Source organism: Rattus norvegicus, chromosome 4 (genome assembly GCF_021556685.1).
Source record: "Rattus norvegicus strain SHRSP/BbbUtx chromosome 4, alternate assembly SHRSP_T2T, whole genome shotgun sequence".
NCBI lineage: Eukaryota > Metazoa > Chordata > Mammalia > Rodentia > Muridae > Rattus > Rattus norvegicus.
Genome location: NC_141537.1, coordinates 11,263,513 through 11,276,503, shown reverse-complemented (window position 1 = coordinate 11,276,503; position 12,991 = coordinate 11,263,513). Strand labels below are relative to the sequence as shown.

The 12,991-nt window shown below is 51.7% G+C and overlaps 1 protein-coding gene across 1 annotated transcript; it reads right to left on the bottom strand.

Annotated features, from left to right (window-relative positions):
- Positions 1 to 1,879: 1,879 nt before the first annotated feature.
- Crygn (crystallin, gamma N) lies at positions 1,880 to 9,409 on the bottom strand. Its single transcript, NM_001106573.2, has 4 exons — positions 9,384 to 9,409; positions 7,515 to 7,763; positions 4,954 to 5,099; positions 1,880 to 2,067 (listed from the first exon to the last, which is right to left on the bottom strand). The coding sequence occupies exons 1-4, from the start codon at positions 9,402 to 9,404 to the stop codon at positions 1,932 to 1,934; spliced, it is 552 nt and encodes a 183-aa protein (NP_001100043.2). The 5' UTR covers positions 9,405 to 9,409; the 3' UTR covers positions 1,880 to 1,931.
- Positions 9,410 to 12,991: the final 3,582 nt, after the last annotated feature.

Below are 12,991 nucleotides of genomic sequence, written 5' to 3'. Positions count from 1 at the left end.
CGTTTATGTTGTAGAGTAAGCACAAGGCCTTTGGTTTTCTCCCAAGTTCAAGTCAAATATCCAATATATTCAAATGTGCAGTTCAGTCTGAATCCTGCTCACTGCGTAATGAATGCTAAGCAAGTTACTTAACTGTCTGAGTCTAACCACCTCCTTTGTCCAGGGGTGATAAGAAGCACTGGTGTACTATATATATCTAGTCATATATATATATATATATATATATATATGTATGTATGTATGTGTGTGTGTATCACATGCAGGTGTTACTGTATATATCAAGCAATATATACTGTATATATTCATAATTCTATGAATTATATCTGCTTGCTGCAAAGCTCGGTATAAATCAGCACTCGATAAACACCCAAAATAATGTTACTCACAATAAGCAAAAGGGTATGAGACCCTTAGCCAGGGCCAGCGGGGTTCTGCCCTCCTCTGACTTGCTGGGAGGGCTGGGGGTAGGTGGTTGTGGAGGGGAAGGGAGGACAGGGCCCGACCTCCTCCAAGAAGGCCTTACTGGCAGATGTACTCACTGTGGAGGCAAGCTGGCTGCAACTCGCCCACAGAGAGGTTTGCTACTATTCCAGAGAAGTGGAACACTGGCTCAGGGTTGACTATAAACAAACTCCCTTCCCGAGGGAAGCAGTGGAGAAGGCATTTGTCTTGTTACTTGCTTTCTAGTGGTTTCTTTGGGTGCTTGGCCTGAACCTCCTGAGGATGGGGGCCCACTTGGGGGAGGTCTCAGTTCACTGAGCTTTAGTGCCCTTCGGCGGGATGGAGTTAGAGTCAGCAGGCCCTGGGGACTCCTAGGGTAGAAGATGTACCTGTGTTCTCTACCCAGAGACAGCTTAATGACGTTCCACCTAGAACAACCCTCTACTGTCCTGGGGTGACTCGGGGCCCCCAACATTTCTTAGAATCGCTCATCTTTGCCCCCTGTCCGGCTCCTGGTGATAGCACCCCCTGCATGGACCGAGTGAGCTTTAATGGTATTCTTCCTCTCATTCCTTTCAGTGTAGGGAGGGTAGAGATGGGAATGAGGCAGGAGAGGTGGGAACTGGTCAGGGAGGGCCTGGGCCTGCAGAGAGGGGCAGGGAAATACCCGGGTCTCCATCTCATCTGGAATACCCCCCTCAAGGAGACTTTCCTCTCTCACTGGGGAACTAGGTTGAACAGCATGGGCATTCGAGGAAATGGACCCTCTTATCAGAAACCCCACTGCAGGAGTCACCTCCTTGGGCAGGCTCCTCTCCTCTTCCATTCCTGGGAACAGGTTCTCCAGATTTACGCCCAGCCCCAAGGCAGAACTGATGTCTTGGAGAGGACCTGACCACAGGGAAGCTCTGTATATTGGCACCTGGAGCCATGCGAAGGCGGAGGCTGAGTGACATCCTGCAGAGACAGTCGTTGTCTAGTGCCTCTGGACCCTGACAGCTTCTTCCAGGTCTCCATTCCTCGTGGGGCCTGACTCCGCCCTCCTTTTCCCTGTCCCTCCTCTTTCCCCGCCCCCACAGCCCAGCCCTCTTTTCTCCGGCCCCGCCCTCCTCTTCTCCCTGCCCCCACCTCTTCCCCGCAACCCCCGGCCCTGTCCTTCCTCTTCTCCCCCACCCTGCCCTTCACGGTTTTTCATCTCCCCCGCAACCCCAGCATCTCTCCCCTCCTCTCGGGCGTGGCCCCGAGGCTTGAGAAAACACGCTGCCTGCGGTCCGCTCGCGGGCGCCCTCGTGTGGCCCTGGACCCCGAGGCGGCGGCCGCTCTGGCTTAGCTTTGGGAGCGGAGGGAGTTGGCTTCCTTGCACAGCCAGGCTTCCCCGGCCCGGTTGGGGTCCCCAACCGGTGAGGGGTCTAGAAAGCACTCCGATGCCCGCCAGCACTCCGCTTTCTGGATCTTTATTGCCTCCGTGTGTCGCACATACCCAGTTGGGACTAGAAAAAGTTGAGCACCCGGCGGAGCGACTGCACGCGTGCGCTGTGGGCCTCCCAGTCTGAGAAGCTGCGGAAGTCGCCTCTCTCCACCACGTACATGCGACCGCGGTAGTTGGGCTCCTCGTAGAGGACCCACCTGGAGGCCAGAGGAAGGGCGGGTCACCGGGCGGGAACCACACCAGTCGCCTCCCCTGCCCCGCCCCTCCGTCCTAGGTCCTCACTGCCTTGAGTGACTGCCTGATTCTGGCTTGGTCCTGGGGTTCGACAAGATGGGGACTGCACAGTAATTGACCATCCTATGACAAGGGCGAGAGCGACTCAGGGATGCACTCTGCCCAGTCACCCACCAAACGGCCGTTTGCATAGAGTACTCAGTTCTTGATCGGACGCCTGATACAAACTGGGGAGCATTCCCACTCAGCCAACAGCCCTGGCATCCATCGCTTGTGCTTCCGTGCAAGTGGGCTGTGCTGCCTGCGTTGTACGGAGGACCTGGAGCCAGGTGGACAGGAGGTCTGGCAAGGGCACCTCCTGTTGGGGATGTGGGGGAAGGTGTGCACCAGGCCTTGATGGGGAAGATTAGGTAGGTGGGTGGTCTCTTCCTGGGAACAAGCTAAGGAAGAGATTCTCAACAAATATAGGGATGTAAATGTGGAACCGGGAAAAGTCGTTAGTGGACCCTCTCGCTTGGGTGTCGTTTGGAGACTGGCCTAAAGGAGCTATAGAAAGTTGGGGGAGGGAGCCTCCAGGCCTACTTGCACCAGAGAAATGGAACCACCGTGGTCAAGGGCTGTCTCTGCACTTTAGTCTTTAGCTTGGGCTCTCCCCTCCCCCTCCTTAACCACAGTAGAACACAGCCTTCCTCTGGGGCACAGCGGTCTTAGGAAGCAGGACTCCCTCAGGCGTGCTCAGCATGCTCAGATGTCTGAGATTCTTGAGATCCAGGTCACAGAGCTACTCTGACCTCCCTCCCACAATGTGCCTTGGCAGTTCTTGCTCTCTGGTCTCAGAGCACTCAAGTTCTCTTTCCAGGGAATGTACGGAGCCTTTATGCTTGCAGATGAACTCAGAGAAGAGAGACCAGTAAAGGCCACATAGCCCACTTCCCTAGCTCTCCACTCCAAGTCATCATAGGCTCCTCCCTTCCTCATCCTGACCCCTCACCTGGTAAATGGCACAGTCAGACAGTAGGAGGATCGGGGATTGGAAACTAAGGAGTGGGGGTGTCAGGCTGGAGAGGGGAGCAGATCACTTGAGCTTCCTTCCAACCACAGCCTTCTACCACTAAGCGGGAGTGTCCAAGAGAGTGAGCCAGTCCCACCCTGTTCTGTAATGTCCCGAGCCACCTTGGAGCTCTCATGGACATTCCAAAAGGAAGAGGGACCTGGCTGGCATGACAGCTAGTCCTCTGGCTCCTCGCTTACCTAGCTGCCACTCCTAGAGGAAAGCACCAGAGAAAGGGGTGTGTGGAGAGGCGACTCAGCAGATCAGAGCACAGCTGCTCTTCCAGAGGACCCAGGTTCGATTCCCAGCACCCACACTGCAGCTGGCAACTGTCTGTAACTCCAGGTCCAGGAAACTCAATGGCCCCTCTGACCTCTGTGGTCACTACGCACGCATGTGATGCAAAGGCAGGCAGGCAGGCAAAGCAGATGTATGAAAATGATAATCATTTTCAAAACTTAGAAAGGGGGAGCGCTCAGTCTGTTGGGGTGTTGGGGAATGTCTGCTGTTGCTGACATGCCTCCTAGGATACAGGTCTGAGGGACCGCTCACTCCTGAGCTGGCATGGAGCCCACAAGGAACGCTCTTGGCACGGGGAGGTGGTTAAGGAGCCCTCCTTTACTGCCTGCCAGGTAGATCCCAGAAAGGGCTCCAGGGACCCAGGACCTCACCATCTGTGAAGCCACTTCTGGACAAGTTTTATATCATGTAATAGTTAAGGTCATCAAAGATAAAAACACTCTGGATCCAACACAGAGGCCCACCGTCTTAGCCTCTACTACTGACCACTGAGCCCGGCTCCTCCCAGGAAAGTGGAGGTTAAAGGTCATTTGCTCCTCAGTGTGCACTCCCACCTTCCTTCCCTCAGGCTCCTCCGGGTTGGGAGGAGGATTATATCTTAGGTCTTACGATATCTGGCATACAGAAGTGTGCCTCTGGCCTCATGAGACACAATTTAGCCTGTGACTTTCTCAAGGCAAATTGTTTTGGACTCCTACCCCATGACTCTCAAATACCTTCTGCTTTGGGGGTGGGGTTGGGAGGTCAGGTAAGAGGGTAACTAGAGCTCTGTCTTGAGCACACTTTGTCTCCCTCTGTCCTTCCCTTGATGCCCTCCCGGAAGGGTCCTGATCCTAAACCTCAGAAATATAGAGGTACACTTCCTCAGGAGCCAAATCCCTACACCAACCCCGTGGGGCTCTTCTGCTGGGGGAGAGGTTGAAGGGTCCCCAGCTCTAGAGTGGAAGGGGCTCCCCTAGGCTGCAATCCTATCAGGGCCTCTGTTGTGGGAAGAAAGGCTCTCCAGTTAACTGCAATCTCAGACTGTGCTTCTGCAAAACCGTGATGGCATCTCCAGAATGGGCGGGGCTGATGGGAAGAGAGTATGCAACCCCATCTGTGTGTGCACGGGCAGATTGCTCAGGCGAGGGCAGGAGGAAACCCAGGTGGGGTGCACCTGCGTGTTTACAATGACCAGGTGCCAGGAAGCTGCCCTGCAAGGCAAGCACTGGGTCTGACAGCTGTTTTGGAACAGAGAAGACAGGCAAAATTCCCAGACATTCTGTTCATCCTATGAGAGCCCCTTGAAGCCCATCTCTCCAAAAGTTGGTGTGGACTGTAAGCCATCAGGCAGAGAGGTCCAGGGTCGTCTGGACTGGGAACGTGGACCCTCTCTGAGTAGGTGAAGCTGCTGTTTAAGTTTATTCCACAGGAAGCAGGGTTCTCTTGAGTCACCCCCAGGGTCTGATACCCACCCACCCACCCTACCAAGCCTGTCTGGCAACCCGGCTGTACTCACGCTCCATCCCCATACACCTTGATGGCGTTGACACAGCTCTTGGCCCAGCCCCGGCTCTGTAGGAAGGGGCAATCCTCCACGAACTCCAGACACTGGCCTGTGAAGTTGCAGCCCTCGAAGATGTCTATGCGGAAATGCTCTCCATGCTCCATGATGGGGGGAGGAGAGAAAGGAATACTCCAAGTCTCTCCTCCCCATGCAAGGGTGGAAAGGAATATGGAATACTCCCGGCCCTGGGCTGGACTAGGGAGAAACAGTGAGTTCTCCCCATCCCAACACGCACACACATGCACACACATACACACACACGCACACACATGCACACGCACACACACACTCACTCACACACATGCACACTCACACACGCGCGCGCACACACACTCACACACACATGCACATACACACACATGCACACATGCACACGCACATACACTCACACACACTCACACACACGCACACACATGCACACACATACACACACGCACACACACGCACACACACTCACACACACGCACTCACATGCACACACATGCACACTCACACACGCACACACACTCACGCACGCACACTGGTTTTCTTCCATGAGATGTGATGGGAGAAAGGGTTCTATTACTCTAGTAACCTTCTAAGCCACTGAACTGCTCAAATCTCCACCTTGTACAACTAAGGACCAGGGAGGGCAAGGCTGCCTAGAGACCAGCACACTGACCAGAGCTGGGGGTCACTGGCTCTGCTCAGACATTCCACTTAGGGAGCTCACGTCCCAGCTTTGACTTCTCCACCCTCGGTTCTAGACCACAGGCAGGCCTCCAAATGATAATATTTTAGAACTGTAATAGAACCCTTTATGAAAACACTAAGCCAAGACATCTAAAACAATGATTCTCATTTGTTGAGGTCCCTACTGGCTTCAACACCATATTTCACTAGGACCAATACATACACACTTCCCTGTGTGATCCAGAGGACAGAGGGGGGCCCTCCCCACTGGCCAGGTGCCTGTGAAGCCTGGGATGGCTCTGACAAGAACAGTCTTCAGAAGATGTCTTATATATTTTTCATACAAACAGCGTTATGCAGGATCAGAGCCAACCATCCCACTGCCTCTCTCCAATGCCTACATCCTGGCAGAGACACCAGGAAAGCATTCTTTCAATTAAACATGCCAAAGCCCAGCTGATTCTGTAACTGATATAGGAAAGAAAGGGGGCCCCATACAGAGTGGCGCCTATTCAGACTCCTCAGATGTTAGCTAAAGCCCTAGTTAGGCATCCAGGATACTCTGACAGACAGATACGCTGATGAGAGCTGCCCACACTGGTCTCTGACCACCTATATCCCACCTGGAGGTCAACCCTTGGAGCAGGTCTCATACCTGTGACCCAAGGAGCCCTCTTTCCTCAAATCCCACCCTAAAGGCCACAGCTGTGACATACAGCCATCTGTGCAACTCAAGAGCCTGTTCCCCTGTGCACTTCTGCAAGGAAGCCTGCTGCCTGGGTACATGTTCACACTCAAAGCAGCACCAGCGTGTGTGTGTGTGTGTGTGTGTGTGTGTGTGTGTGTGTGTGTGTTTATGTACATGGGAGTACATCCAGGCACACGAGAGCATGTGCATTCGTGGAGGTCTGAGGGCAATGCTGGGTGAATTCCTCAATTAATCTCCACCTTACTAAAATGTTTTTGTCATTGCATTGTGTGTGTATGTGAACATGAACACGTGCACATACCATCACATGTACGTGTGTGTGTGTGTGTGTGTGTGTGTGTGTGTGTGTGTGTGTAGATCAGACAGTATTGCAGAGGCTGTGCTCTCTTCCACCTTTACATGTGTTTTGGGAACTGAGCCCAGGCTTATACACCTTATCTCCACGTTGTTTGTTTGTTTGTTTATAGAGTCTCTCATTGAACCTGAAGCTTCTCAATTTGGCTAGAGTAATTGGTCAGCAGACCCCAGAGATTCCTTTGTATGCAGTGCTGGGTTTACAGGTGAGCCGTCACACAAGCTGTGTGTGAGGTGCTGGGGTTACAGGTGAGCCTTCACACCTGCTGTGTGAGGTGCTGGGGTTACAGGTGAGCCTTCACACCTGCTGTGTGAGGTGCTGGGGTTACAGCTGAGCCGTCACACTTGCTGTGTGTGGTGCTGGGGATCTGAACTCAGATTCTGGTGCTCATGCAGCAGACATCTTATGGAGCTTAACTCCCCAGCCAACTTTTACTATCTTTTTTTTTGGTTCTTTTTTTTTCGGAGCTGCCCAGCCAACTTTTGATGAAGGCATCCCTATTCGGTGACAATCCAAACACATTTCCAACCTTTGAAATTTAGTTGCATGCTTGGCTCAGAAGTCTAAGGATTCTTTGGCAGCCCCCAAGGCTCTTGTGCTGTTTCTGACCTATCTTTGTCTTCCTGGCATCTCATACTTATCCCAGGGTAAACCTGGACAGGAGTCTCATGATTTTAAAGATTTATCACTGGGCAATGCCCATATTTCTAATTAAGCACCCAGGGTGACCTTCCACTCCTTGAGCCTGGTTCCCAACCCCCAGGCGGCGTAACTCACCATGCCTACAGGCCGACAGGAGCCCATGTGGTCATTGTGGCCATTCCAGCGGAAGAATTCAGGGTAGTCACCATGCTCCAGGATGAACTGCTGGCCTCGGAAGTCAGGGTGATCAAAGCAGACCCAGGCTCCACTTTCCACACGGATGGAGTTGACTCGGTTCATAAAACCTCGGTCCTGGAAGTTGTCACAGTCCCCAAACACCTCCAGCTTCCGCCCTGTGAAGTGCTTGCCCTCGTAGAGAGTGATCTGGAAAGGGCAGCTGAGAGGTCAGGGGCAGGGGATTCTCCACCTCTGGACCTCAACATCCTCAGTGGCACCCAGACTTGTATTTCTTCCATTACAGTAGATGCCAGACACTATTTGCTGATGGGGCAGGGAGTGAATGGTCAGCCGCCAGCTGGCTGATGTCAGGCTCCACTGGGCTCACAGTGGAATAGTCACATTACCCAGCTCTTTGGGGACAGGGGTATTCAGAGAGGCCGGAGTGGGGTGTTCAGGAGAGGGCCAAATGTCACGTCTACCCCATCCACCCACCCTTTATTTTGAGATAAGGTTTTTTGTTGGTCTTTGTTTTTGTTTTGATTTGTTTGGTTTGGCTCGGGTTGTTTTTGGAAATAGAGTTTCTCTGTGTAGAACTTGTTCTGGAAACCAACCAGATTGGCCCCAAACTTAGAGCTCTACCTGCCTCTGCCACTGCCTCCCGAGTGCTAGGATTAAAAGCCTGCATCACCACTGCTGGGTTTTGAGAGGGGATCTTATCCCAGATTGGCCTTGAATCTATCACTAGCTAGGAATGGCCTTGAACCTTTGATCCTTCTGCCTCCATTTCTGCTGTGCCTGGTTTATTCCGTGTTGGGGATAAACCCCACGGCTTTATGCATTTAGGTAAGCATCCAGTAACTGAGCTGTGTCCTCAGATATTTTGCTGCTTCTTGGACACTCCTTTGAGTAATAGGCAGGTGTCCAAATTTTATGAACCCCCATGGCAGTAATACTGGAAGGTGGTCATTGTCCCAAACTAAACAGGTGAGTCAGTCAGAACCTGCAAATTCCCTTCCCATCATCAGAATTCCAACCCCTCAATCACTCTCAGAAGGACTCTGTGTGTAGGAATATCGTCATAGCACCCGGGAACGGTGGCCATTTCAGTCTCGTTATTTCTACCTATTCCAAAGAATTGTCCTTCCCTGCCCCTGGCATGGGTGACGTGAGGTTTCTTCCCTTCCTGCTCTGCCGTGCTAGTGCTGTTTGTTTCGGGAGCACAGCACACTCCAGTCCATGCAGACAAATTACACCCACCACTAAGGCACTCGCTAGGAGCCTCTGAAGGCCAAAGGGTTTTTGGATACTACAGAAGGGAAGTGACAGCCATTCTGGTGGGTGCCCTCCCTGCGTAAGGCAAGCCTGCTAAGGGCCTCCAGAACATTCTGGAAGATCTCAGCATCCAAAGGATTCGGAGGTTCCCTGCACTTTACACACACTTCAGAGAACCAGCTTCAAGTCAAGTAGAGAAAGATCTTGCAGTATGGAGTCAAAGACCACATTCAGACCACCCACCCACCCTGTAGTGAGAAGAGTGAAGCGACTGCAGGAGATGCTGGACCACATCGGCTACCAGAGAGAGATTCACCACTCTAAGCCAGAAACGCCAGACCTGACCAAGCTCCTGACTTGGGAATCCCTTAAGAAAGGGTTGGGGGAGAGGACGACCTTCCTTAGACACGCCCTCAGCCAACAAAGGGAGGTCGCCCCATTTCATTAAGAAATGAAGCAAGTTTTGTTTGACGTTGTCACACCAGAAGAGCATCTGGGACCAGTTTGTGCCCTCCCCACCAGCGGGGGTCCCCGAGGTTGCGGAGCACTCACCTTTCCGGAGCGTTGCGCCATGGTGTGTCGCTGACCGCCTTGGGAACCGGTATATATATATATACTCTGTGGCGCCTGCTGGCTCAGCGCCGCCAGGGACAATAGATTTGCTTGGCCCGGCACCCGCGCGTTAGTGCTGTCGGGCGTGCTAAGCCGGCGCCGTCAACCACCCGCTGCCCCTGTGTTACACACTAGTGACCTAGTCCTCAATGCCTCTTGATCCAATTCCTCCTGCCCAGCCCCTTGAAGCCTCAAGAGTAAGTACCACAAACTGCTGAGGGGACAGACTCTGAGATTAAAGGAGAGAGTCGCTCCAGGGGCCTGAACTCTGTTCTGCAGGGAAAGGCTTGTGGGCCCTTTTACCAGCAGGACACACCTCCTAGGACAGATGGGGTCCCAGGGAATCTAGGACAGAGAAGGACTCTTGGGTCTTTGCTATGGGAATTACTCAAGGCAAACAGTGAACTCCTTGACACTTTCTTCCAAGGATCCGCACTAGGAACAGCCTATTGTCTTCTGCAGTACCCATACTCCAAAGCGCACCAAACCGTGTTTGTCCTTATGAATTCGGGCATAAAACTAAAACAGCATTCTGCCTAGAAAAGGGTGCGTGTGTGTGCGTGTGCGTGTGCGTGTGCGTGTGCGTGTGTGTCTCCGGAAGACAGACTCTAGGGTCAGTCCTTGCCCAACACTTTGTTAGAGAAAATAGGGTCTTTTACTGCTGACCCAGCAGCTTCCAGACTTTGGGGTCCAGGAGTCGCCTTACAAACCATACAAACACATATCCCAGTCAGACAGGGATGTTGTTGTAAAAATATAAAAATAAAAAAAGTATTGTTGTCTTTTACCCCGCTTGGTCCACACCGCGGTGCCCCAAGATATCTGCTAGATATCTTGGCGGAAACACAGCCCAGCCGCACACTTTCCTACACTCAAACCCTCACATAAAAGAACACACAACACAATAATCTTAGATCCAATTGATAAGATATAATTGCCCACTTAAACATACAAAGCTTGGTACCATCCATCCCTTAGGAACATTAATAACAACCTGTAAATACACAGAGCAGAATCTTAACATCACCTGCCATGACTTCTCAGCCCATCTCTCCCTCTCCTCTCTCCTCCTCTCTCTTCTCTTCCGTCAAACTTCTCTCCTGCCCATCCTTCCTTCTCCTCCAATGACAGGCCTCCTTCTATCCTGTACCTGCCCCTCACCTGTATTTTACAAATTCAATGGGGTGGTGGTTCTGGTGAAGTCACCTGATTCCTGAGTATTCGACTAGGCAGCTGTCCTTGGGGCAGTGGAATTAGCATCAAAATACAGATAACTCCAGGGCAAACCACAACACAGGGTAGCTGATTGACTGCACCTAAGGCTGAGATTCAGCTACTATGTTGTCCCCATGGCTTCTGACATCAGAGTCCAGTTCCCTGGCCTGCCAGTGTGTACTGAAGGCCAGAGTCTTTCTGGGATCCTACAGGCCCCCAGCTCCCTAGCCTGAAAGTTTTATAGCACGCATTCACCCAGGTGGTAAAGTTCCCAATTTTCTTCTCCTTATACATGAACCTGGTGTTTGTAATTGGCAGTCAGATGACAGCTGAGGTAGACCATTTCCTGTGACACCAGGGATTGGAGTGCTGTCTTCAACGTTTAGAAATGGGCCTGATCAGTGAGACAAGGATACTGGCTGAGGCAGGCTGGCAAAAGGCTTATTTAGCCCATTAAAGGTATTTGCAGCTGGAACTATAGCTAGCTCAGTGGCAGAGCACTTGTCCCAGATGCACAAGGCCCTGGGTTCAGTCCCCAGGACCGCCAATCCCCACGTACAAGAAGTGAGGGATAGAAAGAAAGCCTCTTAGTTACAACAGAGAAAATTCTTCTTTTAAACCATGTAATTTATTAATATTTTATGTGCATGGGTATTTTGCCTGCATGAATGTCTATTCGAGGGTGTAGGATCCCTAGAGCTAGAGTTACAGACAGCTGTCAGCTGCCTTGTGGGTGTCTGACTGAATCTCTAGACTTCAATTTTTTAGTTTTTTAGTGCTTTTTTGGAGTCTAATTATGGTGTCTGTCTTCTTTAGGGTTTCACTGCTGTGAACAGACAGCATGGCCAGGGCAACTCTTACAAGGACAACATTGAATTGGGGCTGGCTTACAGGTTCAGAGGTTCAGTCCATTATCATCAAGGCGGGAGCATGGCAGCATCCAGGCAGGCATGGTGCAGGAGGAGCTGAAAGTTTTTACATCTTCATCTGAAAGCTGCTAGAAAAACAATGGCTTCCAAGCAGCTAGGATGAGGGTCTTAAAGCCCACACCCAGTGACACACCCACTCCAACAAGGCCACACCCACTCCAACAAGGCCACACCCACTCCAACAAGGCCACACCTCCTAATAGTGCCACTCCCTGGGCCGAGCATATATAAACCATCACAGTGGCCCTGGTTGGCCTGGAATTCACTCTATAGATCAGGCTGGCCCTGTAACTGAGTCTTACCTGCCTCTGCCTCCCAAGTGCTGGGATTAAAGGGATGCACCATTCCCCTGCTGGACATTAATTTTAGAGCAATTCTAAGGTCCCAGTCATCTAGTGGAGAATACAGAGAGCTGCCTAGTGCTTGCCTGATCTGCCACCACACCTCTGCCACAGTGACAAATGCTACATATGACTGTCACCCAGGCCTAACGTTTATATCCAGGCTTATCTTTAGCATTATATTGTTTAAGACAAGTCTGTCAAAAGAAGACCTCAGAGCACGGCATCATCCCAGGCATGTGGATCTCACCGCAGTCAGGCAAAGGTGGTGATGATGGTGATTGTGATGGCTTGGACTTTTGAGACAGAGTCTCTCTGATGTAGCCCTGGCTGTTCTCGAGCTGTATGTAGATCAGGCTGGCCTCAAACTTGTAGTGCTGTTTCTTGAGTGCTGGGATTAAAAGCATATCCCATCATGCTGGCCAGGGGAAGATTCTTTCTCAACATTTTAAAAACTTATCCAGGTGCAGTGGTGCACACCTTTAATCCCAGCACTCAGGAGGCAGAGGCAGGTGCATCTCTGAGTCTGAGGCCAGCCTGGTCTACAGAGTGAGTTCCAGGACAGCCAGGGCTACACAGAGAAACCCTGTCTGGAAAAACTTGTTTTTTAACTTACTTTTCTGTGCATGGTGTTTTGCTTGCACGACTGTCTGCCTGTGTATCCCATGCTTGGTGCCTGTAGAACCTAGAAGATGGTGTCAGACGCCCTGGACCTGGAGCTTCAGCTGTGTGGGAACTGAGCATGGGTCCTCTGGAAGAGCAGTCAGTGCTCTTAAACCCTGAACCATCTCTCCAGCTACATCAGGAAAGGAGGATTCTCGACTTCACTGCAGAAAAGGATTTCAGGATGAGCCAATATGAGGCAGAGGGAGAGAGTTTGATCACAGGGTTAATATAAGTGAGGTGCTGGGGAGAGAGAGCACACAGCTCAGCGTAAGTGTGGCAAGGCTCGTACTGGAGCGTCTCAGCAGCAACTGCTAAGGTTCTTAAAGGAACTGCGTGTTAGTGGAGAGTAGCATCCGGTGTGTGCGTGTGTACATGCACACATGTGATCACACGAATG